The sequence below is a fragment of the Paecilomyces variotii genome, assembly GCF_004022145.1.
Source record: "Paecilomyces variotii strain CBS 101075 chromosome Unknown C8Q69scaffold_1, whole genome shotgun sequence".
NCBI lineage: Eukaryota > Fungi > Ascomycota > Eurotiomycetes > Eurotiales > Thermoascaceae > Paecilomyces > Paecilomyces variotii.
Window position 1 is genome coordinate 1,172,914 of NW_021167140.1, and position 25,446 is coordinate 1,198,359.

At 47.6% G+C, this 25,446-nt stretch overlaps 8 protein-coding genes across 8 annotated transcripts; 3 read left to right on the forward strand and 5 right to left on the reverse strand.

Moving 5' to 3' along the window:
- Nucleotides 1-3,322: 3,322 nt before the first annotated feature.
- C8Q69DRAFT_14854 (endothelin-converting enzyme) lies at nucleotides 3,323-6,466 on the reverse strand. The gene is made up of 6 exons (XM_028625510.1): nucleotides 6,253-6,466; nucleotides 5,943-6,184; nucleotides 5,362-5,891; nucleotides 4,173-5,310; nucleotides 3,699-4,105; nucleotides 3,323-3,607 (listed from the first exon to the last, which is right to left on the reverse strand). The coding sequence occupies exons 1-6, from the start codon at nucleotides 6,273-6,275 to the stop codon at nucleotides 3,530-3,532; spliced, it is 2,418 nt and encodes an 805-aa protein (XP_028488858.1). The 5' UTR covers nucleotides 6,276-6,466; the 3' UTR covers nucleotides 3,323-3,529.
- Nucleotides 6,467-9,534: 3,068 nt separating this feature from the next.
- Nucleotides 9,535-10,521, reverse strand: C8Q69DRAFT_14985 (hypothetical protein). The gene is made up of 3 exons (XM_028625531.1): nucleotides 10,276-10,521; nucleotides 10,016-10,207; nucleotides 9,535-9,944 (listed from the first exon to the last, which is right to left on the reverse strand). Exons 1-3 carry the CDS (start codon nucleotides 10,390-10,392, stop codon nucleotides 9,588-9,590), a joined length of 666 nt encoding a protein of 221 aa, XP_028488859.1. The 5' UTR covers nucleotides 10,393-10,521; the 3' UTR covers nucleotides 9,535-9,587.
- A 4,101-nt stretch (nucleotides 10,522-14,622) lies between these two features.
- C8Q69DRAFT_440324 (hypothetical protein) lies at nucleotides 14,623-15,312 on the forward strand (the record flags this gene model as incomplete). The annotated part of the gene is made up of 1 exon (XM_028628635.1): nucleotides 14,623-15,312. One exon carries the CDS (start codon nucleotides 14,623-14,625, stop codon nucleotides 15,310-15,312), a length of 690 nt encoding a protein of 229 aa, XP_028488860.1.
- Nucleotides 15,313-15,587: 275 nt separating this feature from the next.
- On the reverse strand, nucleotides 15,588-17,709 carry C8Q69DRAFT_15058 (GTP cyclohydrolase N terminal-domain-containing protein). Its single transcript, XM_028625538.1, has 4 exons — nucleotides 17,268-17,709; nucleotides 16,257-17,213; nucleotides 15,921-16,202; nucleotides 15,588-15,868 (listed from the first exon to the last, which is right to left on the reverse strand). Exons 1-4 carry the CDS (start codon nucleotides 17,364-17,366, stop codon nucleotides 15,863-15,865), a joined length of 1,344 nt encoding a protein of 447 aa, XP_028488861.1. The 5' UTR covers nucleotides 17,367-17,709; the 3' UTR covers nucleotides 15,588-15,862.
- A 354-nt stretch (nucleotides 17,710-18,063) lies between these two features.
- C8Q69DRAFT_450288 (DUF1688 domain-containing protein) lies at nucleotides 18,064-19,997 on the reverse strand. Its single transcript, XM_028629424.1, has 5 exons — nucleotides 19,898-19,997; nucleotides 19,462-19,818; nucleotides 19,084-19,411; nucleotides 18,853-19,026; nucleotides 18,064-18,786 (listed from the first exon to the last, which is right to left on the reverse strand). Exons 2-5 carry the CDS (start codon nucleotides 19,612-19,614, stop codon nucleotides 18,149-18,151), a joined length of 1,293 nt encoding a protein of 430 aa, XP_028488862.1. The 5' UTR covers nucleotides 19,615-19,818; nucleotides 19,898-19,997; the 3' UTR covers nucleotides 18,064-18,148.
- A 226-nt stretch (nucleotides 19,998-20,223) lies between these two features.
- On the forward strand, nucleotides 20,224-20,917 carry C8Q69DRAFT_395146 (uracil phosphoribosyltransferase; the record flags this gene model as incomplete). The annotated part of the gene is made up of 2 exons (XM_028627682.1): nucleotides 20,224-20,648; nucleotides 20,719-20,917. The coding sequence occupies 2 exons, from the start codon at nucleotides 20,224-20,226 to the stop codon at nucleotides 20,915-20,917; spliced, it is 624 nt and encodes a 207-aa protein (XP_028488863.1).
- Nucleotides 20,918-21,538: 621 nt separating this feature from the next.
- On the forward strand, nucleotides 21,539-22,569 carry C8Q69DRAFT_395800 (uracil phosphoribosyltransferase; the record flags this gene model as incomplete). Its single annotated transcript, XM_028627705.1, has 5 exons — nucleotides 21,539-21,761; nucleotides 21,848-21,995; nucleotides 22,088-22,188; nucleotides 22,257-22,461; nucleotides 22,518-22,569. The coding sequence occupies 5 exons, from the start codon at nucleotides 21,539-21,541 to the stop codon at nucleotides 22,567-22,569; spliced, it is 729 nt and encodes a 242-aa protein (XP_028488864.1).
- Nucleotides 22,570-23,444: 875 nt separating this feature from the next.
- C8Q69DRAFT_15226 (P-loop containing nucleoside triphosphate hydrolase protein) lies at nucleotides 23,445-25,438 on the reverse strand. The gene is made up of 5 exons (XM_028625560.1): nucleotides 25,009-25,438; nucleotides 24,457-24,954; nucleotides 24,167-24,404; nucleotides 23,916-24,116; nucleotides 23,445-23,861 (listed from the first exon to the last, which is right to left on the reverse strand). Exons 1-5 carry the CDS (start codon nucleotides 25,341-25,343, stop codon nucleotides 23,583-23,585), a joined length of 1,551 nt encoding a protein of 516 aa, XP_028488865.1. The 5' UTR covers nucleotides 25,344-25,438; the 3' UTR covers nucleotides 23,445-23,582.
- Nucleotides 25,439-25,446: the final 8 nt, after the last annotated feature.

Below are 25,446 nucleotides of genomic sequence, written 5' to 3' on the forward strand. Positions count from 1 at the left end.
AAGCATGCGCAGTATGATTGAAAATGGCCTTTCTTGCGCCGCAACGGTGAGCATCAAACAGTCTGCATCGTCTGTGTAGCAGCAGTCAATGAAGGGCGTTGGGAATCAATGGACCTTCTCTTTTGTGTGCTTTGATCGAAGGGTATGCCTGTCCGGGGCCTGTTGCGGTGTCGATGCTCTCTGAAGCTCCAGAAGCTGTCAAGAGAAGCGGGTGGCAGGAGTGCGGGATTGTTGACCTGTCCAGGTAGAGTAGTAACACCGCCCTCAAGCTCCCGCCAGCTCGTCAGGACAGGATATAAGGTGACAGGTACGAAAGGGGGGGATTGGAAGGGCGGCGATGATGGATGGATAGCCAAAGAAGGACGAGCACACACGATTCTCCGGGCGTGATTGATGATCCTCCTGGGCTGGGGAACCCATCGGCCCTCAGGCGAGGCTGGTTAGTCTGGCGGAAACCGTTTTCTGTCCTAGACTCGTCCGAGGATCGCGGGCACGTCGCGCGAGGAAGCTGAACGCGCTGGTTGGCGGTGATGGCCTGACGGTTGACTTTAGGTGTGCCTTTAGTTGGATTTAGTTCGACTTAGGCTGTCCTTAGGGCCACGCGGAACAGGCGAGCTGCATCGGGCCCCAAGCGCCTTAGCGACCTCCTATACCAGCAGGCGAGAGAGATCGATGGGCTGTCTCGAGGGGGACGATCCATCCACTAGATATACCTTACATCAAGCAAGCAAGCAAGCAAAGCGAGGCGGAAGCAACGCCTGTTGTATGTACATACCATATCTACCGAGTACGCTATCTATGTGTATGGTACTTTGCGCTTGAGCTCTCTGGGTGACGTTCACAATGAACCATGTCGTCATTGTCGGTGGTAGCATTAAAGAGGTCATAGTTAGTTAACAGTGTCAGTTAATAATATTAATATCCTTGTCTCTCGGGGGCATCCGGGAGAATTGCGATGCTCGTCTTGGCCTGTGGCAGTCTGCTTAAACGGCGATGCTGCTTTTCTGAAGCTTCGCTTATGTCTAAGACTAACTGCACCAAGAAACTCGAGACTCAGACCCGTGTGATCGACTAGGACCTGCTGTTACATACAAATAACAGTAGAGTTATCCGCAACCTGATAAACAAGACTCTTCGTCTCCAATCTGCTGGTCCAACCAATCATAGTCTTCTAATCCATCACGGAATAATCAACAGCCTCATCCGCAGATGACGGGATTGGAAGTTTGATAACTCTTATCTCGAAATCAACTCTCGAGAAATTCAATCTCCCCACAACAACAGTACGAGGTTGACTGCAAAGCTATGATAGAAGATATTATTGACTGAACGTCCAGCAGGAAGCATCCGACCGACATGGGAGGTCCAGGACGGTCCCGACCGCGTGTGCAGAGGCAGAATGTACCCGGATGCTCGGGATCAGGCTATCTGCTAAAGAAGTTTGGTGCAACTGAGACGACCGGCCTATTTTTTTTTACTATTCACAAAGCGTCCCCCACTTTCCACCCTAGGACCTAGGTAAGATCAAAGCTATCTATTCCCAAGTTCAAAGAGTGGGCCGGCTCCGAAACCATGGAGGGACTAAGAATAATAAGTACGGACTACGGAGTAACCGCCTTCAAAGGTCACGCAAGCAGAGTCCAGAGTCCAGACTGTCATTATTATTAACCACTATTATTGCAGCATGAAGTCAATGGTGCCCAAAAAAGGGGTCTCGAGTAAAAGCCTCTCCAGAGAACTTGGATTCTGTTCTCTCGCACTCTCACCCATGTAAAGGCTAGCCGCTGGATGTTCTCAAATATCCATCACACGGCACCTTCTGAGCGGAATTGATATGTCATACTCTATCTATCTACGATTCTACTCAGTAACTGACTAGCGTAATGGGTACAGGTGGCGTCATGTGCGAATGACGTACTGTTATTATTCTTGATATGAGGCTCTTCGCACTGTCAATACGTGTGTCCCGAGGTACAATAATAATAATTCTCCGTGGTCGATAATCCCAGCGATCGCAATAATCTCGCTTAACACGGTCAGAGACACCCACCCACCGTGTTATTTTATTGCACTAACAGAATCGGACCAGATCGGATCTGATCCGCTGCCAGCGAGCACATGGCCAAACTGTACGAAACAAGCTAAGGCTGACACCACTGCGAAGCGCTCCGTATGCATGTACTCCGTACCATAGAGCTCAAGGAGACTGATAGGTCAAACAAGCGGATAGTCTAATATCGACAGACGAAAAACTCAAGTATCCATCTCCGAGTTTCACTTTTCCACCCGTCGAAGCGTACAATACGTCACATCTGGAGATCGACACATCTTAGCTCCCTCGTTGAACCTTAAAAAAAGATCCGCGATGATTTCCACGGTCATACGGAGTAGAGACCATACCATTGTCTGGTGGAGAAAAAAAAAGGGAAGACGTTGAGCCATGTATTCGGGACGGAACCCAGAACTCAAAACTCGAACTATCTATAACTAACCGGTCAAAAGGACATCTGACAACAAACTCTATGGTAACTAATCCACTCGACTGAGTATGTATTACTGTATCTACTTGATCCCCGCCCTCGGGGACCTGTTCTCGTCTCCTAAGTAAGGAGGTCCCCTCATCTCATCCCTTCCCGTTCCCCGAACCAGGTAATATCGCATCTGTGATATCCGCGCAATAATATCCAGATACCCTCTCTATGAATAATAGAACTACCCACGGCTCTGGTACCAGTAAGCCTCAAAGTGCTGTATAGTTATCCGTAGACTCGGAACATGACAAATGATATAGAACAATTAGAGAAGCATAACGCGCCATCGCCCTCCTGTTTGCAAATATATATATATATATATATATATCCCGGGATTAACCCGCACATTCCATCTCATCGAGCGAAATGAGGAGCGTGCCTCTGCCGCGAATGGACACTTGGAACCAAGTCGTATCCAACGACAAAAGCATATATAGGGGAAGGGAGACTACTATGAAGAGAAGACATGAGATAGTCACTCTATTTTTGGTCTATGTTTTAGCGCCAGCAGAGAAAGGTGCTAGAAATAACTGTGGGGTAAGCATGGACATGTTCTATTTTCTACGCAGTCTAGGCAGCTACTGAGCCACCTGTCGCCGCCACCGAAGGAAATATGAAGCACTTGATCTATTTGCGCAATATCGGTGACGGAAGTAGAAAATTGTCCCTTCAGAGTATGGTATCCATCTTGAACGCCCACAAGAGCGATGGATCTCGGTAGTAACTACGGAGTACATACTACGTGAAAAGAAATATGGGGCGGTTGGTTCAGCGCATATTACTTCAGTTTCCTCTCTGCGCCTTAGATTCAGACATGGTCGTTACCTGAAATAGCAAGAGCCAAACTGAAGCAGCTACTACCGGAGTGAGGTATGCACCTGCAAGAGAGAATCAATATCGTTCCGGTGCTTTGCCATTATCAAGGTTTGCTCATGTAGATACAGACTAGAATGAACTAAAAGAACGATAGTTCTGGAAGAGTATTCGACATGTTCTAATCACCAAAGCTTACAGACCGGCTCCTTCTTCGGACAGCTAAAAGCCTCTTTGAACTCCCGAGAATTGGCCATGGTGCCCTGAGTATTCTAGTGTCAGCTGGTCCATGTCATGATAGCCGCACAGATAGTCTGTACAGTAATGAGAGAATCTCTCCAGATAGTTACTCACAATGATTCTCGCTGGCTTAGGAGCGTGTGGATCGCTGTAGATCGCACGCACAGCCGCTTCTCTTGTTGTCTTGCTGCACCACCAATTCGCGTACGAAACAAAGAACAGTTGCTCCTTGGTGAAGTCACCCAGTCCTGGAAGTTTCGGGTCAGGCGAAGCAGAATCTCTCTTCTGCCATGCGTGATACGCCGCTGTCAAGCCACCAGCATCCGCGATGTTCTCGCCTAGTGTAAGTCGGCCGTTAACATGCAGTGGCTCTGAGTCTGGTTCCGGTCCTGGGACAGTGAAATTCGAGTATTGGTCAATAAAGCATTGCGCTCGTTTCTCGAACTCTTCAACAGTCTTCTTGTCCCACCAGTCCGTGTAGTTTCCTGTCTGGTCGTAGTGTCTTCCCGTGGAATCGAAAGCTTGGAGAAATCAGCTAAAGGTTCTCTCCCTAACGGCTCTTTTGGGCATAAGAGGAGCCAAACTTACCATGGGATAGCTCGTGTCCGCTTACAGCTCCAAAGGCGCCATAAGACAAATATAGTGGTGCAGAAGGGCCATAGAACACTGGTTTCTGCATGATACCGGCTGGGAAGACGATCTCGTTGCCAGGAGGATTGTAGTAGGCATTGACGGTCGGCACACTCATACCCCATTCCCCGCGGTCTGTAGGCTTGCCCAACTTCGACCACTGCTTTCGCACGTCGAACTTTGCGATGTTCAACTGGTTCTCGAAGAACTTCCCATCAGACAATTTAAGTCCCTGGTAATAACCCTTTATGTTTTCGGGATCCAACACGTTGGGGCTCTGAGTCGGGTAGCCAATCTTCTGAACGATATTTTCTACCTTCTGAATACCCAATTTCCTCACTTCCGCCGTCATCCACTGAGTCTGATCCAAAGTGAATATAAATCGTTCCTTTATGTCCGATACAATCTGGTCACCAAGCTTCTTCGATTCTTCCGGAAAAGCGTCAAGGACATAGAAACGACTTAGAATCCAGGGTAGGCCATTATCCATCGCCCTGACGCATTTGCGCCATCTCTCTTCCTTTGCTTGAGGGTCCTTGCCTTGGAGTCGATTATTAAACTCCCGGAGTGGCTGCAGTATGGGATCCTCAACATCGGTCGAAAAGGCCTGGATAACCTTCCACTTGAGAAAAGACTGGATCGTCGCCCTTGGTGTTTCCTGTAAGATAGCAGAGAGGTCCTTCATATAGGAAGGCGATCCCACAATCAGACGGTCGGTTTGGAAACCCTCGGGGGCGAGACTAGAGATGATGTCGGAAAACGAGATTTCCGGCAGTAGTGAATGTGTCTGCTTGATGGTACGCGGATTGTAATATTGTGTGACATCTTCCTGTGTTTGAGTATCGGGCGTTGCATTGGCGAGTTTAGTCTCGAACGTGATAATATCGTTACTCAACTGAGAGAGCACGCTGCTATCCAGCGGTGAAGGTGTCCCATCAGGGGAGAACAAGGCGTGAAATCCCGCAAGGACCCTCTCTACAACTGATTTGTAGTCCTCCACAGTCTTGGTATTATTGTAGTACTCCCTGGTGGGAAGCCCGATTTCTCGCGGAGGTGTAACGAAGATCGCCACGGAATCCGGATCGCGATCATCTGCCTATGAGAGAAGTCAGATAAGTCTCACAAATTATTTCGCAAATTATCTTACAGAAACATAGGGAGAAACGAGTGCCTCGACCCCGATCTCAACCAGGTACTGTATGACCTCGGTGAGGTTCTCCCTTGGGTCACTGCTTGAAGACTTCCCGGTAGGATAGGTTTTCTCAATTTGAGATAGGACATCTTCCAAAGGCTTGACTCCACGTTCCGCAACAGTACATTCATCTATACAAGCATTGTATGCAGTCTTCAGCTCTTCAAAAATCTCTGAATCGGCGCTAGACTTGATGCTCGCAGATTTCGAGTCTCCCGGGACTTCGGATGATTCCAAGATGTGGCGAACACGGCTCTGGGCATTTTCAGCCATTATGGTCCCGGCAAATAGGGATCCCTGATCAGAACGCATGTCGTGACTCTCTTGCCATCCTCCACAGACATATTGCTCAAAATCCTCACATGGATCAATGTTCTTATAATTTGGATGGAGGTTATATAGGATTTCGGATGCGGCGTGCACGCATTCTGCAGCATCGCATACAGACGGAGCATTGGCCTGTAGACCACTGTTCTGTATTATTCCTATTCATCATTGTCAGATAAAGGGCGGATGCAGGAAGATGATATCCATACCCGACAACACAGAGTTCTTGACCGAAAGGTATCCAATGATGGCAATCACTGTTGCCCACTTTGTAAACCAAAGGAGCTTAGACCATCTCCTGTGCACTCTGGAACGTGAGACTATAGTTGGGCTCCATGGCTCTCCGTCGTTGATGCCCATGTCTGCGTTATTGACTAACGGTGATTTCTCGCCATCGGCTAGCGCAGGTACGTCATCCGATGCGTCCCATTTTCCTAGCCGCAAAGGCTGACTTCAACAAGGAAATCCATCAGTTACTATACTATTCGAGACTCGAAGGATTATATCCAGCATACTAACCTTCGTGGCATTCCTCTGGTCATGATAGCAGCCAGCCGCTAAGTGATCCGAGGAGATTGAACTCAAACGAAGCCCAGCACGGGGCTACAATTAGAATGTTTACCTCGATCAACGAGGTGAATGCAGTGGAGATGAATGAAAAATGGATATCTCAACGACCCCAGTTGTTAGGAGATTGTCGAGATGTTGGGAAGCGGTCAGTAAGGTAGCACGTCGTAGCTTGCTCTAAGGGATAATGACTGGTGAGCTCATGGAGATGAGCCAGGCTAGCCATTTCTGGTTAGATGATCTCCGCACCTGACGGATAAGGGCCGGAACTTTCTGAGGCCCATCCGGGGAAGCTTCAAGCACTCGAACCTCGGGAATGGTTCGCGCGAGAACCGGAGTTCGCACTGTGTGATAAGGTCAACGCTGTCGAATGATGCATGGGGAATGGTAGCGGATTCTGTCAATGTATCCTGTAAGCTTGGTTACTCGGCCAAGCATAGGAATTATTTCTACGTTGACATGGTACATACCTAGGTAACCTTCAAGTTAGTACTTCACGACGACTTTAAGCCAGTTGACGAAAAAGGAGAACTCCTTGTTGGTCCGGCCTGGATCAGAGACTTTATCCAATCTATTCTTGTGTATTCTGCTAACAGCATATGAATATCACTTTTCGAATGCAACGGTATCGACGCTCATATTAATCTGCTTCAATCGAGTTGCAGTTTGTTTTGAGATATTAATGAACTTGCCATTGAATAGTGCATCAGGTACCAGGGAGATGCATGTTATCCTCAAATAAGAACTCAATACGTGAGCTGCAGTGGATTACGCGAAGAAATAATTAGAAAGAAGAGTACCTATGCATTGTTTTTTCTCTTGCACACTGACACTCGGTGCCGTAAAAGCGAGGTCATGGACTTGCGTACCACAATTGCGATTACTCCACTAGTGCCTCAGATCTGTGGCAGCCAAAGGCCAGGACCGGTGGTAAGTCTTCACCTAAAAGATCGAAATGTACTGTGCACACTGCAAGCACGCGTACGGATATAAGCCCCTAATAAGGGCGTGAATTAGGACTAAATGTAACCACTTGATAAGATAAGACCACCCTACTACTGATCGAAGAGTATTACTAGTGTATATTCCTTTGCGAGTAAGTCAATGAAGATAAGGAATCGATCATCGATACCATACAGTAGCGGTTTATCCTAGCGAGGAGTTCCGGAGTGATTGCGAGATAAAATTATATTGATATTAACTCCTTGTATTTCTGATAATGAAGCAAACCTATAGTGATGTGCGAGACGTGGATAGTCCTCGATTTGAAAAATCACGATTTCCCATCTAATGCTCGTGCTGTCATGTACTGATAGATTTGCAGATACAACCTCATATCTCCGGAGCTCTGCTTTCTTTCCGAAAGCATATCGGAGTCCCAAAAAGTCAACAGGAGACCTCTGCAAACGTGGCACGTCCCGCATTTGATGATCACCCGCATAACAGCCGCACGAGACTAAAATCTTATAAGTAAGACGCTTAGCCTGATATACGGTATCTGTAGTCTGTTGGACTGAGCCAATAAAGATCTAGCAGAATGCAAAATCCCGTCTCTGCTTACCGGATTCCCGGGAACTGTTCACATGACTGGCATAGACATAATTAGTCTGAGAGAATCTCATCTAGCTGGTCATCCCGCGGAGAAAAGCAAGCAAATTTGTGCGTGTAGGTGTACAGAGCTATATGCCATCGAGAACCATGAGATAGTCCCATGAATATTTACACGATCTGGAGATATGTAGTCCTATGTGATGCATTAGTGCTGGTTTTAACTACTGATAGCAGGTAGGGACTATGACTTGATATCCTCAAAAGATAGATGCCATCTAGCGTAGCTGAGATGAAGGATCCCGAAGCGAAACCTAACATGAAATTGGCAAAAAAAGAAAAAAAGAAAAAAGAAAAAAGAGAAAAAGAAGAAAAGGCGCAATACAGATCAGGGACCAGCTAAGCGCTACAGCAAAAGCAATATGTCGATCACATCTCACTGGACTCAAAAGGACATACTTACCAAGCAAGATTTGAGGTCCAGCTTTGCTGATCAAGCAGTTCGAGCTATTCCAAGTCTATCCCGTCCCTATTACTAAACCAGAGCTATCTTGAAGCTGGATGTCTGCATCAGGCCTTGTACATCCTCTGGGAGCCACCCACCTTTTGCGATGGCGCAGGCCAACTGTCAGGCATTCAACAGGCTATACCTTGCTTCTCTTTCCAACTGGTAGAATAAGCCTTCACAAACCAAGCACCATGATGAAACATTTCCCACACAAAGCACTGAGCACTCTGGACTGCGTGCCTCGTGCAAGGGGAAGCAAACTCCTGATCAGTAAGCCCTATTGCCAACCCCCGCTCGCGTGGTTATTCTCACTGTTGGCAGTACAGGGGTAGATGCCGATTAGATGCCGATCGACCCTGGATATTTGGTAGGGAAGTACTCCAGTGGGGCATGGGACGTTTGTTCTGTGTGTTTCCTACTGGTAGGGCTGGGAGTTGTTGCGCCGATAGACCTTATCTTAGCAGATCGTTCACCGGCCTATAGAATGAGAACATACAACCCTTGGAAACTCAAACCAAACCCCTTGCTTGATCCAGAGCTAATAAGTCTCAATAGGGAAGCTGTTGATGCTCTGAAAAATTATAGCCTGCTGCCCCCTGGGAAAGTATGGTACTTGTGCCAGGGTTCATGTTCGGGGTAAAAGTTGACGACTGACGCCCAGACCTTTGTCCTTGTCTTTGATAGGTCGATGGTCTCCATGGATCCTTTCATGCTGTCGATAGGGATTTATATTCTTGTTCAATAGTACATGGATGGCAGAGGTAGATTTTATTTCTTGCCCGTCGGCTATGATCATGGGATCGACCAAGGAATTCATGATACTGGAGATGTACCTGGACCAGTAGAAGACAAACTTTATGACCAGCCAAGAAAAATACATAATTTTTACTATAGTATTATCGCGCAGTGAGTCGATGCAGAACGAAGTACGGCTCCGTTATCAGCAAGCGAGGTCTCATAGTTCAACCCGAGATAGAATGCCTGACGGAAACACAGAGGACAACAGTAAGCAAAATACCCTTAAGAAAAAAAAAGGAGAGATCAGTACCAGTCAACTTTGATGATAAAATTATCAACCATCTATGCTACCATGCCCGACCTCATCGATCGGAGCGGAGTTCATGACCTAGAACGCCTCTGCTATGCGAGGAGGATATTGTGAACAGAGGTGCAAAATATACTGAACAAATCCGTGAAAAGAGGAAAGGAAGTGACCATTGAAGTTCGTCACTCATAGTGACTCGGCGGGGTAGCCAAATCTCAAGTTTGTCGCATTGAGCTTCATGTCGTAATATGGTTCTGGCGCCGCGTATAGAGCCTGGGGGTAAGAAACAACGTCGAATTTATCGGGAAACAACGACTCGCTGAGAGACGTCTCGTTGGTCCGCAATATATCAAGTTCTACGAGGAGCGACTTGATCCTCTCGTTCAGTCGTCGAACCTCGTCTGCCTGCCGCGAATACGAGTGAATAAGGGCCTGATGTTTCTCATGTAGATCCCGCAATTGGTTCTCGAGACCTTTGACATGTTTCTCTTTGCGTTCGCGGAATGCTCGCTGCGAAGCACGGTTTTGTGCGCGACGCCGCTGCTTTGCCGGACACACAAGTCAGCCGACTACATTGGGGGAAGACACGAAGGCAAGGATGGTTGGAGACATACTAGATGCATGTTGGTGATCATTTCGGGCTTTTCTGACGGACTGGCCTTTTTTCTGCGATCTCGCTCATGCGATGTGGTTTGTCCGGCATACTGGACTGGGATCTTTGGATTTGCCGGAGCAAACACTGCAGACTGCACATGATTGAGAGACATCATGTCATATGTCCCATGTAGGCCACCATGGTACATCATCTGCTGATATCGCATATCAGTTTCGATGTGCGACTCGGATAGCTTTCTGAATCAACTGGAGAACATACAGTGGGCGAGCTTGGATTGGATGAGTCTGAAGCCGTGTCGAAAGGCTCTCCCATCCCGAATGGAAGCGACGCAATTGTCGACGAGCTCGACGGAGAGTTCATAGAATAAGATTCCATTAATAGTGAACAGTGGTTGATAGTAACTATATGGGTGCTCGAACACGAAGATAACAAATACGTTGCTGACGGTCTTAGACGAAGAATTGACGATACCTCATCTACTGGTGGTTACGGTCCAAAGACTACTGTATATCGGTTGGAGAGAGGCCATGGCCTAAATACTGTCAGGACCTTGTTGGATCTTGCCCGCTCGGTCGAAGGTACAGTTCTAGCATGCACATTGCACGAATGGAGGACTGTGTCATACGTCCTGGCCAGACCGTCGTGCCGGGCCTGAGCGGCTAAAGACCCTTTCCCAGCAATCGAGGCAGTTTATCCATTCCAAGAAAGTAACACCTCGCCAACCTTGAAGTCTTAGTTCGACAAGGGCCGGTGTTTGGAAACGCTCTGTCAGTGAACATAGACCGTGGTATGACATTTCCAGACGACCGAGTGGAGGCTTGGAGGATCAGGTAATGGTCCTGAGTGCCTACTGATTCATCTTCTCTGTATTAGCTTTCTGACATCTTGTTCCAGATTGGCTGAAGGTAATCGATGGCGCTGTCACGGTAGATTCAGATGGGCCACTTGATTGTCGGCCGCGCAGGCGTATTGCGAGTAGTCCAGCAACCTAGAAGCATTAGCTAGCACCGCAATACCGCATTTGGCCAATAATGCTCAAGGCCAGCATTAACTGTTGGAGGCAGTATGTTGGCCGAGCTAGTACCAAGAGGAGGGGTGATTCTAGTCCCCCGATTCTCTTATCCCGGACCACAGCCTTGTCTCTAACGGTGACCATGTCCATTGGGGCATCGTCTCCGGCCACACCTCTCTGGCGGTACCTTCAAGTGGACTAGAGGGCATACTGCAAAGATATTCTCGTGTCGAGCGTATCTATCAAGGTGAGAGTTGCAAGAAACATTGGTTATGTGCTCCCGCTTAACCCTCGTGATTTTCTGCAATTGGCATCACCTCCCTCGAAATATGGAGATCGCAGACTTCAATAGCATACCCAGATTCAATAGGTCACTATCTGGGAGGACAGTATATAAGGTCAGTCTCGCTTGGCCGGCATACAGGTCAACACTTTCCACAGCTACTAACCTGATGGTGGACCTCTTCAAGGGCAGCATGTAGGAACGATTCGTACTAGGACTTTTGTCGGCAGCCATCCAGAAGTTCCGGCGTCCCTTCACTTGATTTCCGAAATCTCAGTGGACATGATGCATCTGTGCGCTGTGCTATCTTCCCCGTGTAAACCCCCGCCATGTGCGACCGGGGAAGTCGCCGACGGGTTACACAGGTCTGCCACGGCGTCTGTAGGTGACGATATTAGTGTTGACCTGGAGTCCACAACCTAATTATATGAAGATGGCCGTATATACACTTCCAAGTGAAAGTTGAAACCATCCGTTCACACTACTATTACGTTTCCAGGGCCCTAACTAGATAACTTTGGAGAAACCATGCCATTTTCAACTGAAGTATTACTTTTGAAAATGTGAAACAATTCGATATTGTCTGCATTATGTAGAAATCAAAGAGTTGGAAATTAGTTGGACCTTACGGAGGGTTAGTCTCAAACTTTTGTCGTATAACTGTAGACATAAGATCAAGGGGATGGGCATTGTCGTACTTTTTCTAAGAGCCTCAATCGAATGCCTCAAAAGATGATCCTGGGATTTCCAACCTGCGGATCTCAATGTGTTTTTTTTTTTTTTTTTTTTTTTTTTTTTTTTTGAACGTCATGTTGTGCCCAACACTGGAAGCCAAGATCCATGTCGCGATGCTTGAGCGCTAGATGATACCCTGCTGCCAAAGCCCCGCCTCACGCGTATGTTTTGCATGGATTCCTCACATCTGCGCGGATCCTCGCTCCTTGGGTAAAGTCCTGGAGTTTCTGAATAACGGATAATGATCCTCTCTGGGGAAATACACGTACTTTTTGGCAACTTAGTTAGCCCCTGAGATCCTTACGCGCTAGATAACTAAAGGCACAGAGGTCTCCAGCGCCATCTGACCCATGAATCTCGAACCCGGAATGAGTATTCCGGGGACATGTGAGAGCGATCGCGATCAGCTACTACTCCAGTGAAGGTACTACTAGATAGGTACTGGTCAATGCGACGTCAGTCATTTACAGATGCTCCCGGCAAGGGCGGAAGCATCGTGTCGTCGGTCTATTCACCTAGCGCCGTCTATGATCCTCGGACTTTAAATAAACAGAGTACAAAATAAGCACGTTCCAAGTGGTTTTAAGAACACTCTACTAATACCATTCCTCAGAAAGACATTATGAGATTATTCCGGATGCTTCACACAACCATATCTCACCCGCACGCATCGGTATACCGGTCTGCAGACCTCACCAGCGGCCGAAAGATTGTTCCACGAAGAGACGCCACTAACGTAAGACCCTGCGAGCGGGAGAGTATAAGGGCTGGAGTCAGCAAAGAAACGAGTAACCTATGTTGACTCTAGAAGAGCCCACTCAGCTGGCATAGTTAAGTTTCCCGAAGCTCTGGAAGCTGGTTACGTTAGTGTCAAATACGACGACGTCTGGCGTTCCATGCAGGGTATGTACTGGACAAGTTAACATTGCCGTCACAGTTAGTCGGGTGGTCAGATCTTAATACAGTTCTTCTCGATCAGAGTAGGCCTTCATGTGGCCCGTGTCTTATTCGGACGCAGCGGAAGCCAACTTTGACATAGACTAGGTAGTCAATGGGCCACTTGTGAGCACTTAGGGTTGACCCGGACGAACCGTTTGGTCCCTGCGGGTTAGAGAGCAAGAGATTTTGCTCTTGGTCTTCAGCTGCCCAGCCACTTGCTCAAACATTCCAATGAGTACAGGCCGGGCATCCAATCGACAAACCCCTCCCCCGCTTGCCGGGACCGTGGCCACGACCGTCAGCATCGGCCGATATGAAAAGGCACCCGCCCATCTGTAGGTAAGACATCCAGCTCTGTAACCTTTATGACAACCAGGAAGGGCCATGCGGGTCCGGACAGTCGGGACTCCTGTGATCCAGTTCGTCATCTGTGAAAGGAGGCTGAAGTTGGAGAGTCCAGCAGACATACCATCCAGGATTCTACAGGGCCGAGTAGCTGTCACCTTCCCGGAACGTATGTGCCTATCCGTACCTCGTGTTGCGTTGCTTAAGCGGACTGTGGAAGCGGGGTTGATGGCGATGACTGGGTAATAATACCTACTAGGTAGCCATCGCCATCTAAGCACGGACATCTAGTTCTCCTACGTGTCATATATACAGATCTTGGCTAAGCACTATCGATAGTTAGTGGCAAATCCTTGATTACTTTTTGCCTTTATCTGTTCTAGTCAATTAGTTCCTGAAGAGAGAACATCACTTCTTCTCCGCGGAACCACAGGCAAATTCGTCGCCACCTCGACATGGACTAGCAGCCACACAGAAGATCAGATCAGAAATATATCTAGAACTATCTATTGCATATGAGAAATAGCAGTCCCTCCTCTAACAACTAGTTATGCTGGTTTCGTCTGACGTGAGACATCCGGTGTGCCCTCGAATATATATTCCTTTTGTTGATGATCTTATCAATATCAGGTACAGAACCAGTACCCAGTATAACTGATAACAACTTTTAGATTAAACCTTTAGGCGGATATACATTCCTTTGATGTCATACGGGAGCTTGTAAGAACTGTGACATTTATTCAAAGGTAAGCTTGGTTTAGGATTTAATTTGTAACGCCCATCAGGATGACATGACATGATTATCCCGATACAGTTCTCTTTCATGGAATTCGAATGCCCCTTCCAATTTTCCACTATGAAGTATAAAGCATCACATTCTAATAATCCTTAGCATTCTAAACTCTCTACATCTCGCATTACCCCTCATAGTAGTGTTTTGCTTTCAATTAAAAGAAAACAAAAGTGATGATATTGTTGTGTGGAGACATGACGCTGACTAAAACTTGCGGCTTTGCGGGGAAAGGTGGTAGCTTACGACTATGATGTTATGCAGAGACCTTCTGGAATCCCAGGTGCATTGTTTGGGCATTTTCGCCTGAGATTCCTCTTTTCCTACTACCCTTTCTAGACACAAAATATTCGACTGGCTATGACTATAGTTCCTTGACATATGGCCAGCTAGTAACGACCTCGTTCTATTGTTCATATCATCGAGTTTAACAGAGATTAAAAACCACAACAATTTCTCACTCTACAAAAAAAAAAAAAAAAAAAAAAAAAACAAAAAGAAATGCCGCCCAAAAAGCGCCGTGTCTCTACAACTTCTCATGCCGACTCCGAACAACAAACCAAATCCTCAAAAGGAGAGCAAGAGCACGACCAGCCAGAAACACATACCAAGCTCACATCCTACCGCCTCGACCACGTCTACCGCCTCATCGAACCCGGGCCCGTCCTGCTCGTAACGACCGGTTCTTTAAAAGATGGCACACATAATATCATGACGATTGGCTTCCACATGATGATCCAGCACTCTGGCCCTGCTCTGATCGGAGCTTGCATAGGCCCCTGGGACGCAAGCTACTCTCTCCTGAAGCAGAATAAGGAGTGCGTTCTCGCGATCCCGAGCGTTGATATGGCGGAAACGGTAGTGGATATTGGGAATTGTTCTGGCGAGGAGGTATATAAATGGACTAAGTTCGGGTTGGAAGCTCTTCGTGCGAGTAAGGTGAAGGCGCCGCTGGTGGGGAATGCTTCTGTTATTGCGAATGTGGAGTGTGTGGTGGAGGATACTAAGTTGGTTGGGGCATATAATCTATGGGTACTAAGGGCTGTTAAAGCGTGGAGTAATCCGGATGAGAAGAAGGGGAGGGAAGGTGGGAAAATGTTTCATCATCGAGGTGATGGGACATTTGTTGTTGATGGGGAGAAGTTAGATTTGAGAGAGAGGATGGTTAAGTGGCAGGAGTTTCAGGATTGAGGAACATAGGTCCATTGTTATCTGCAGCTCCAGTCTGCTGTATAAGATGCATTTACTGCAAAGAAATCAGGTCCACTGCCTGCATATTACTACCATGTGCGTTTCGCAAAGGAAAAAAGAAAAACGAATATGGCCACTTCAGGATCTCGTAATTTCCCTACGATTGCTTGCACACTTGACCAGTTTACCATCTTTATTCATGTCAGTTGCAGTAACGAGACCGCTGGAGTTAAGGCGGAGATAAGGTGGCTTATCTTACTTATCTTACTCCTGTTTGGAGAAGAGATAAGCATCGAACCTATGACGTCATCCAGTTCCTGAAAAACTACGAGCATCCATGGAGATTAATAAACAGAGACTGAAATGCGGTAAATTGATAACCAACAGCAATTTATGAATTATGAAATAAATGTTATCCCGATGGAAATCAATATGTAGGATATCGTAGAAGAAGATTCCATCCCCACTAGGAACAATGGGAGGCCATTCCCGCCAGATTGGGTAATGATGGCATTGCATCGATCGTGTATCATTGTTCAAGTGACAACACTCAGTGCTAGATGAAATGTTAGAAGAATAAGAAAACCAAGTCTTTTGGATCTGCTTACCGTGACATCCTCCCACTTCTCCCAGCCTCTACCCTTGACCTGGGCAAGCTCCTCCATCGTGTATTGTTTACCCGTCGTGAAGTATCCAGCATTGATCTTAGCATCAATCTCGACTCTCGAGTCCTCAGGAATCATGTCTTCAGGAATAGGAATGCGCTCGTATATCTTGATCCCTGATTGCACGATAGCATCATGTTTCATATTCGACATGGACAGCATGCGATCGATCTTCTTGATACCCAGCCAGTGAAGAATATCGGGCATCAAAGCTTGAAAGCGCATCTAGCAAATACATCAGTGATATGAAAACCATGGTTAACGGAGTATAGAACTTACGTCTCGCACACCAGCGATATTTTCTGTCCGCTGGAAATATTTATCGGCTGTGTCACCGCCGCGTTTTCGTGAGTTGTAAACCAAGTACTTGACCACTTCACCCAGAGCACGACCCTCCTTGCGGAAGTAGATGACTACTCCGCTTCCACCGTTTTGTGCTTCTCTTATAGCTTCTTGGATACCGAACGCGAGGTACGGTCTGCATGTGCAAATGTCCGATTGGAAGACATCACTACCGTTGCACTCGTCATGGATACGTAGTGCTAGGCGGATATTCTCGTCTGAGACACGCTCAGGGGGTCCAAAGATATAGACAGTAAGACCACCAATCGGAGGCAGGAAGATCTTTACATCAGGGCGTGTGATCAGTTCTGGGTAGCTTCCACCGGTGTGTTCAAACAGTGTCCTTCGTAATGTTCCCTCATCGACACCGAATCGCTCCGCCACCCCAGGCAGATACCAGACTGGTTCCACAGCGACCTTTGTTACACGGACATCGCCGTCGGCGTTAACCACAATCGTGCCGTCGACTTCTAACTTGCCCTTATGGACAGCCTCACTGATCTCTGCCAGTCGCATGTGGGCTCGCGTTATAGCCATGGTTGGGCGGATATCCCATCCAGCGTCGAGATATTCTCTGAACTGGTTGACGATGTCGTGACCGAAGGGGTCCATTGAGACGATCTTGGTAGGATCTGCCCATGCCGGTTGCCAGGGAAAGTTGAACGTCGGCTCCGTGTTGCGGAAGTCCGGGCGAAAATCAGGAGGAAGGTCACCAGCGGCGATGGCCAGAGCATTGTAGATACTGTAGCTGCCACCATGAGCACCCATGGCATTGCGACGCTTCAGCATATTGCCATTTCGCGAGACGATTATAGGACCGCGTGTTTTGGCATCTTTGGCTCCCCATTCAAGGGGCACGGGATCGACCCCGCTTTGACCGGGATAGGTGGTTAACTTGGAGAGCATGAGCACTGTCTGTCATCCCTATGAAGACTGGATCAGACTTACTGTGATGTGTTTACTGTATCTTGACTTTGTAGGATTTGGCCACTGAGCGGCTGGCGACTCGCCGTTCGTAGCATCGGTGTTCGAATCGGTGTCCAACATGATGATACTTGTGTTCACAGATGCAGAGAAGATAGCGGTGAGGGGAGGGCAATGAGAGAGGAGGGAAGGCCTCCAAGGATCTGAGGATATAGTGGAGGAATACGAAGAAGTGACGAGGAAATCTACGGTGATGTTACCTCAGTCTGTCTAGAAATAAGAAACGAGTGAAGGAAGAAGTCGTGTCATCGTTAGTTAGCGGAGTAATACTAGTAGCTGGTATGCTGATAGCCGGCGGGTTCCACGATATGGCTTCCCCTCAGGGCATGTGACGCTATCTCCGCTTCTTATCGGATCTCACACTTATCTAGCTCCGATAAAGCTTGCCAGGAGAACTTTCTTTGCTAGTAATCTGAGCTCTATCATTGCTCCACATTGCGCTTCACTCTCCGTCCCATGGTCCGTTAAAGTGAGTTTTTGGGGCGATAGTGCAATCAGTCCAACTCAGGCTCTGATATATCTATCTCGTAAGATGCTGGCTAGGTAGCCTAGGTACCTACCTAATACCTGTAGCTTGCATATTCTGTCTTAGCTGGCAATGTGGAGACTATTGCCCGATACGGCAATTTTCAGGCTCTCAGGCAGGCTTGCCTTAATCCTTGACAACACATGTCAACAGTTGTGTCTGAGCCAGCCGTTCTTCATGAAAATACGGGCTATCTGAGATAGATAATAAAGCGCCAATTGAAGAAAACGAATTCTCATTACCAGATGAAGGGAGCTGTAAATATAGTATACTATTGCCAGAAATAGCTACCTACGTAAAGGACTCATGTGTAGTAGCACTAGAACACGGTTCCGTCACTCTCAACTAGAATAGGACTGGACCTCGTGTCTGGTCTGTGTTTCGCTGCCAACTCTCTCCCAGCCTTCCAGGTTCCTGCCTCGAGGATCTGGGCCATGCTAAGAGACAAGTCCGCTTGATTTGTTGCTTTTGCCAAGCGCTGAACAACCAAAGGAGCTATCCTGTCCAAAAGTGCCACAGTCATGGCTCTCCATTCCACGATTACATCGTCCGCAGTATCAAACGAACATAGCCCTGACTTTTCGTCTTTCGTGGAAGCATTAACTACCTCAGATTTGAGGGAAAGAACACCCATATCCACGAAAAGACCACCGTTGCGATATTCTGGCAAGCCCGTCATAAGATCGTGATTTTCCCAGGTCACGCCCAGTAGACGCTGCATAGGGACAGTTAGAGAATAGGTAAGCCATTGTGTGAGTTTATGAAACGGTTGTATCACATCTGCTGGCGGATTTTTGTCGCCGATAGTGGCACCTAGGGTGCTTAGAGGCCACGCATCACCGATGGGATGCCCGTCAATCATGGTTCTATTTGACGGCCAGATGGGTATCAATAATTTCTGAAGGGTATCCCACAGCTCGCGAATATCAACTGTCTTCCCCTTTGATAGAATAAAGTCTGCATGGTCATATAAGTTAGGCACATATTGAGCGAATGAAGCGGGAAAGAGTGGTGGATTCATACCAACAATGTTTCCAGGCCGTCCTTCCGAGCCGAAAATCTCTGGCAAATTCATAAGTGATTTACCCAATCTTTGTAGAAGCGCCGCGCGGTCTTGAGTTCCAACAAGGGGGTTTTGCGAAGTTGCTTGCATGCCTTCTGCAAGCTGCTCCCCTGTCAAGTTCTGTAGCCCTGTACCTGTGGGCAAGAATCAGAAAAGGTCTTTCGACTGTGAAATTTAGACGTTTAACGTACCATCAACTTTCACTAGGTTTCCGCTTTTATTGTTCGTGAATAGACCCTTTTTGAACATATACAAGCTTGCTACTGCGAGTCCCTCACTTCTCGACAGGCGCATATTGCTTCCTGGTTCCACGAATGCCCAGGTATTACCAGCACCGGCATCCAACAGCACAGAGACAAGAAACATATCTACCAGACGTCGTGCACATTCTGTACTGTCCTGCCCGTCTGCTTTCCACTCGTCCAAAATTTCTGTGACGCGAGGAACATTACCCGCCTCGAAGTGCTGCCACCTGCCATGGGGAGGGATTTCATGGAAGCGATCTGGCCCAAAATCGCGCTATTCACATCAGCTATTGTACACAGAAACTAGAGCCATATGGACAATACCATGATCAGAGACGCAACGAAATCCGCTGCGTCGGCCATGCGGTCTTCATGGTAATCGAAGCTCCTAAGTTTTCCATCCACAGCAATGCTATACACCTTGTTTGCTCTTTCCCTAACACTTTCCAGGGACAGGAGGTAGTTGATGGCTTCCATAGTGGTAGCAACCTCTGAATAATCTGACAATCACAGAAGCGGTGATGAAGGGGAGACTGAAGTTGTGGCTGTTGAAGGAAAACGCTAATGGCAAGACTTGCAATAGCGAGACAGAGGATAGTAACGACGTGGGAATGGACAAGTTGCACTTCGGACAGAGAGAGGATAGGTCGGTTAGTTGCGGGGAAAGAACAGCGCAACATTCTCCATGTTGGACTATTGTCAGCCAGCACTCGACAAAACTAACTGGATGTATAAGGGGTGAACAATGGAATTAGCTCACCAGCTTTGGACTTGCTATCAAAGCAGAAAATACTTGACGTTGAACTGTTGATCTCTTATCGGCTCGGTTTGGACCCCGCTTATCAGCACTGATAAACAATTTACCCCTCAATCCTGATTTCCAGATAGAGTAATCAGCTCGTCTTATCGTCTAGCCTTGGCCTCTTGACATCTCAGCTATTGTAATATAACTCTGATCGCTGATTGCAGTCCCATCATATTTGAAAAACATACTGAGTACGTCGTGCGACTCCATCATTGAGCCTCTCGTCCATCATTTCAATATCGCCAGCCATCATGCCGAGTCCAGTACCAGGAACGACGGCAATGATTGCCGACTCGTCCTCTCTTCCAGGAAACGTTCGCGTCTCATCCAATCCGTTTGTCCAGACCAAGGTCAACCATCTTCGCGACCGTAAGGTGAACAGTGCTGGCGTACGAATTACCACCGCTGAGATTTCACGCATCCTGGCCGTCGAAGCAACTAAAGATGCGAACCCCACAGAGAAGGTTGGGTTGATAGTTGTCTTACGCTCTGGGTTAGCGATGTGCGATGCATTCTTGTCACAATTCTCCCCAGACGCAGACGTTGTCGTTTACCACATCGGCATGTTCCGCGAGCGAGCGTCCCTGCAGCCAGTCGAATATTATAACAAGCTTCCGAACACCAATCCAGATATCAAGCGAGTATACATAGTGGATCCGCTGGTTGCAACAGGTGGCACTTCAGAAGCTGTCATTGAGATCTTGAGGTAATGCCACCCCTATGGTTTCCGTTTTTATATCGAAATCTGAGACCAAGTGCTGACCCATTGCTCTCAGAGACTGGGGAGTTGAACATATTACCTTTGTTTGCATCCTTGCTAGCAAAACTGGCCTTGAGAGAGCGGCTGCTGTATGGCCAGAAGGGACAGACTTCGTGGTGGGTGCCATTGATGAAGGCATTGACGAGAAGGGGTTCATTGTGCCTGGGATAGGTGACATCGGTGACCGATTATTCGGGACTGGTGATTCGAAATAGATAGAATTTATATACTACATATTCGGACTTTCTAATTTGACAACTACCTACTGTTTTGCTACCTTAAGTATCGCGTAAGCCAAAGGCTAGGAACCGACACATGGACGGTGTTGCGATCGTGTCCCCCGTAACCACATAGACATGATCTGCCACACTTGAATCTTTCTCAGTTATGAACACGAGAATAATGCTCAAGTCGCGACTCTTCCTATCTCTATCTAGGCTTTGTGGTAGCTGTACAGATTATTGTAGCTCGGCCTTATCTATTGATAAGGAGCATAGATAACCGGTGTGGAGAGCCCCGCAAATAATAGATAACGACATTCCGTCACATTGATAATGGCATCAAGAGGGACAACAGAACAGTGCCTTGGTAGCAAGTTTGTTGTTTGCAAGTATCTCAGTCACGCATATCGTTCAAGTGGACCGACCGACGGTGTTCCCCGCAATGGTAGATCAGTCTCATTCTGCTAGGCCAGCTGTCCGGTCAGTATCTGGTCCTGCTATCTTGTGGGGCACGTGAGATACGACTTCCTACCTTATTTTCTAAGAATATATCGACCTGGCTAGTCCTTACGAAGAGCTTCTCCAAAGGGAACTTTGGGACAGAGAAAGATCAGAATGCACCAAGAAGTAGACGGGTCTTCGTCATCCGGGACTGCCCCGCATGATCAGGAAAATAGCAATATTTTCGAAAATGGAAGCCAGTACACTTCGAATGTCGTTGTTCTTCGATGTACTCCCTTGCTGCGATCTTGGATGACCACCATTCGGGATGCTCGAACAGACGGGCATACCTTTCACAAAGCCGTGGAACAGGTATCTAGAATGATATTATTTGAAGGTATATCTTTCAATAAACCCTCAACCTTTTTCCAGCTACAGGTTTGGCAACATCAGCGCCTGGCTAACCACTATAATCGCACACAGCGTTGAATCTCGTACCGTCAGAACTAATCTCAGTCACGACTCCAACCGGAGCTACCTATGCCGGGACAAGACCTACGAAGGGTGTCTGCGGTGTGAGTATACTGCGTGCAGGAGCTAGTTTGGAACAGGCCCTGAGAGATTGCTGGAAGTACGTTTAAAACTTTACACATCGCACTTGATATTATAGCTATTTCATATCCACAGTTAACTTCGCGACTGCAGCTAACTAAATGCGTACAGCGGTTCCTTAAACTTCGGCAAGATCCTCATCCAGCGTGACGAAGAAACCGCGCTTCCTACGCATATGTATTCGAAATTTCCCAACGATATAAGGGAGAGAAGTACGCCATCTCCAGACGGCTTCAAAGGAATGTAATATAGGATAAACTAATACTTGTGTTCTTTGAAGTGATCCTACTCCTCGAACCGATGCTCGCCACCGGAGGCTCGGCATGCAAAGCCATCAGTATTATCAAAGAACAAGGCGTCCCCGAATCAAACATTATTTTTGTCAATGTTATCGCATCAACGCATGGGTTAGGGGTCATTGGGAAGCAATTCCCTGACGTCACAGTCGTCACAGCTGCTGTCGATAGCGATTTGGATGAGAAGAAGTAGGTTTTTGTCGTTCCTGTCTCCGTTATATTTGCTATGACTGACTTCTCAAAAGACGCATCGTTCCCGGTTTAGGAGACTTTGGTGATCGGTTCTATGGGACATGAATCTTACTTGGCTGCTGTTTGATTCAGGGTTTCATGACAGGCTGAAGCAATCTGATGCTTGGATTCTGCAGAAAGCTCATGCTACATGTCTCCATGGGTGGCCTCGCTAATGCAAAGGCGTGGGAGTGGGAGAATAGGGGCAGCAGCTCCCCAGGTAGGTAGGGAGTCTCCGACCGCATCGACATCCATATTATCCTGGATACACCTATATTTCATTGAAATCGTTTATATTTAAGCGAGGCTCCGCTCGCAAATGTTTAGGGGGGAAAAATAATATACGAAAGTCGCCAAGAGATTCTGACTGGCTAACGCTGATGCATCTACTTTGGGTGAACAAAAGATGTTAGCCTTTTCTCTGTTCTTATGCCTTGTTAAAGATTTACTCGTTAGAATTAGTCCACAGCAAGAGGCTCAAGATTCACATCTAATATCTAACTGTATAGTTGCGGCTAGTAAAGTCTACCTGCCTATGGTTCTCGATGCCCATTTGCTATGGTTTCCCTTCCACGGATGAAGCTGTTGGCGGTATCGAGACGCCAGAATATGAAGAGGCCCAATATAGAATCTGTGTATAAAGGCTATGCTTCTGAAATAAGTTCGTGGTCAATAGTTTCTGGAGTTGTGTCGGATTTCTTAGAAATGGTCTTGATTTCAGAGAACACTCGAGGCATATTGGAATAGCATGGTATCTATCATGATCTCTTTTCTTTTCATCTCTCGTTGAATTAGAAACAATCTCGAGGTCTTACAACATTGCTCATTACATCGCGTACCACTGTAAATATCGCCTTTGGCGTCGGTCACGATCATATCATATCAAACGACCTCGCAGTAAGCACCTCCTTACGTCTGGCAGACCTCATCCAGACCGCATGCAGCATTATCCCAAATCACATATTGTGCTTCAGCAGCATGGCAGGGACTGCCGCAACCTCAACCATATCCGACAGTAACGTTGCGTTTTTATTATTTTTTATCCTTTTGAAGGAGAAGCCGGAGAGACAACACTTGATTTATTGCTCTTGGCTGTAGTTTGCATGGGATCGAGGATTCTTGATAGTCTTTTTGATGATCTCTTCGACCTCGTCCCAGTCACGGGTGTCGATGCGGGTAATATCGGTCTTGAAGAAATCCTGAATGGCCATGAGCATCTGCCACTCTTCCCTGTTCGCAACGAAGGAGATGGAGACTCCGACACGACCGAAACGACCCGTGCGACCGATACGGTGCAGGTAAGTCTGACAGTCGGCCTTGCGCTGGCGGGATGTGGGATCGTGTAGCTCCGGAATATCCTACGGGAAGTTAGCTTCAAGAAGGCAGATGTCCTGAAATAGCAGAATACTCACATAGTTGATGACCATGGAGACGGTTGAAACGTCGATTCCACGGGCAAGGACGTTGGTCGTGATCAGAACCTTAGCCTCACCACTTCGGAACTTGTCAATGGTGTCATCACGCTTTGATCCTTCGACACCACCAGTGAGCGAGACGACAGTATGACCTTCCGCAGTCATGCGCTTCTCGATTTCCTGCGCCGATTGACGGGTCTAGTGAAACATGAGTAACATACGATTTATCTCTCGAGAAATTAACTCACCTTGACAAAGATAATAGAAGATCCAATTGTGAGAAGACCGTACAACTTCACAAGAACGTTGTACTTGTCTTCGTCGCTCTCACAGTCAAGGTACAGCTGTTTAATGCCTTCCACAGTCAAGTCCTCGTGCTCAAGTGTTATTTCGTTGGCGCCGGGGGCGAACTTAGACGCGTAGCGATGAACATGGGTAGGGAAGGTGGCAGAGAAGAGGACGACTTGAACTGTCTTCGGAAGCAACCTAAATCAGGTCAGCAAGTACAAGGTGAAAATAAGGCCCAGGATGCACGAACTGTTTGACGCGGATACACTGATCGCCCATACCCTGCAGATCAAGCATGTTGTCTGCCTCATCAAGGACAAGGACCTTCAGGCGCTGTGTCAGGAAGATACGTTTCTTGATCTGGTCCATGACCGTTCCGGGCGTACCAACGACCACGGAACATTCAAGTCTGGACGGACGGCTGTGCGTGTCAGCCGGGACAGCAGTACCGACAACCAAGCCCTCGACGAAGGAGCCCATGACCTGGATAACACCGACGATCTGACGGGCAAGCTCTCGACTGGGAGCAAGGACCAATGCCTGAGGGCTCTTCTGCATTTCCGGGGTGCTGAGGTCCAAGCGGCTGAGAATATTCAAGACGAAAGCAGCCGTTTTACCAGTACCCGACTGAGACTGTCCGATCATGTTCGTCGGTGGGTTGTTGAGCAGAAGAGGAAGGGCACGTTCCTGGATCTTCGAAGGCTTCCGGAAGTTCATCATGGTCAGACCACGGAGAATAGCCGGCTCCCTAGAAAACAGACATTAGAGGGAAAATCACACACTGAGGAGAAGGCGCACTCACAATCCAAGCTCCTCGAAAGTCTTGATAGAGAATAAAGGGTTGTTTGGATCCGCTTGCAGATCACTCAGCTTGACATTGACATTGTATTCCGGTTCGTGAAGATCGGTGCCACCCAACGCGGAGGGCGCACCATCAGTCTGTGGAATAGAAGTGTCCTGTGTCTTGTTCGCCGCACCAGCATCATCATTTTGCGTCGAAGAGGCCACCTCGTCGGCCCAAGATGTTGAGGTGTTCGAAGCTTGCGGCGCACCGGAGGTCGCGTCGTCCGGCTGGGAGATGCGATCCTCCAGAGAATTCCCAGTCTTCGGGACCTCAGCTGCCTGTTCTGAGGCCATCTCTGCAATTGTGGTAGATTATATCTAGCAAAAGACAGCTAATAGGTCGTGATCGTGTGAGGGAAAAGAGTTGTGGTGGCGAGCTGAAATATCAGCAGAAAGA

What these genes read in the sequence shown, in the direction of transcription:
- C8Q69DRAFT_14854 (XM_028625510.1), bottom strand. Translation starts at nt 6,275, where the DNA reads ATGACCAGAGGAATGCCACGAAG. An exon ending in CAAGAACTCTGTGTTGTCGG is followed by an intron (nt 5,892 to 5,942) that starts GTATGGATATCA and finishes AATGATGAATAG; the next exon opens with GAATAATACAGAACAGTGGT. An exon ending in CTAAGCCAGCGAGAATCATT is followed by an intron (nt 3,608 to 3,698) that starts GTGAGTAACTAT and finishes TAGAATACTCAG; the next exon opens with GGCACCATGGCCAATTCTCG.
- C8Q69DRAFT_14985 (XM_028625531.1), bottom strand. Translation starts at nt 10,392, where the DNA reads ATGGAATCTTATTCTATGAACTCTCCGTCGAGCTCGTCGACAATTGCG. An exon ending in CCAATCCAAGCTCGCCCACT is followed by an intron (nt 10,208 to 10,275) that starts GTATGTTCTCCA and finishes CGATATCAGCAG; the next exon opens with ATGATGTACCATGGTGGCCT. An exon ending in TGATCACCAACATGCATCTA is followed by an intron (nt 9,945 to 10,015) that starts GTATGTCTCCAA and finishes TGTCCGGCAAAG; the next exon opens with CAGCGGCGTCGCGCACAAAA.
- C8Q69DRAFT_15058 (XM_028625538.1), bottom strand. Translation starts at nt 17,366, where the DNA reads ATGTTGGACACCGATTCGAACACCGATGCTACGAACGGCGAGTCGCCA. An exon ending in GATACAGTAAACACATCACA is followed by an intron (nt 17,214 to 17,267) that starts GTAAGTCTGATC and finishes ATGCTCTCCAAG; the next exon opens with TTAACCACCTATCCCGGTCA. An exon ending in ATATCGCTGGTGTGCGAGAC is followed by an intron (nt 16,203 to 16,256) that starts GTAAGTTCTATA and finishes TGTATTTGCTAG; the next exon opens with ATGCGCTTTCAAGCTTTGAT.
- C8Q69DRAFT_450288 (XM_028629424.1), bottom strand. Translation starts at nt 19,614, where the DNA reads ATGGAAGCCATCAACTACCTCCTGTCCCTGGAAAGTGTTAGGGAAAGA. An exon ending in TCGTTGCGTCTCTGATCATG is followed by an intron (nt 19,412 to 19,461) that starts GTATTGTCCATA and finishes TGATGTGAATAG; the next exon opens with CGCGATTTTGGGCCAGATCG. An exon ending in ACGGCCTGGAAACATTGTTG is followed by an intron (nt 18,787 to 18,852) that starts GTATGAATCCAC and finishes ATGACCATGCAG; the next exon opens with ACTTTATTCTATCAAAGGGG.
- C8Q69DRAFT_15226 (XM_028625560.1), bottom strand. Translation starts at nt 25,343, where the DNA reads ATGGCCTCAGAACAGGCAGCTGAGGTCCCGAAGACTGGGAATTCTCTG. An exon ending in ACTTTCGAGGAGCTTGGATT is followed by an intron (nt 24,955 to 25,008) that starts GTGAGTGCGCCT and finishes TCTGTTTTCTAG; the next exon opens with GGAGCCGGCTATTCTCCGTG. An exon ending in CTTCTATTATCTTTGTCAAG is followed by an intron (nt 24,117 to 24,166) that starts GTGAGTTAATTT and finishes ATGTTTCACTAG; the next exon opens with ACCCGTCAATCGGCGCAGGA.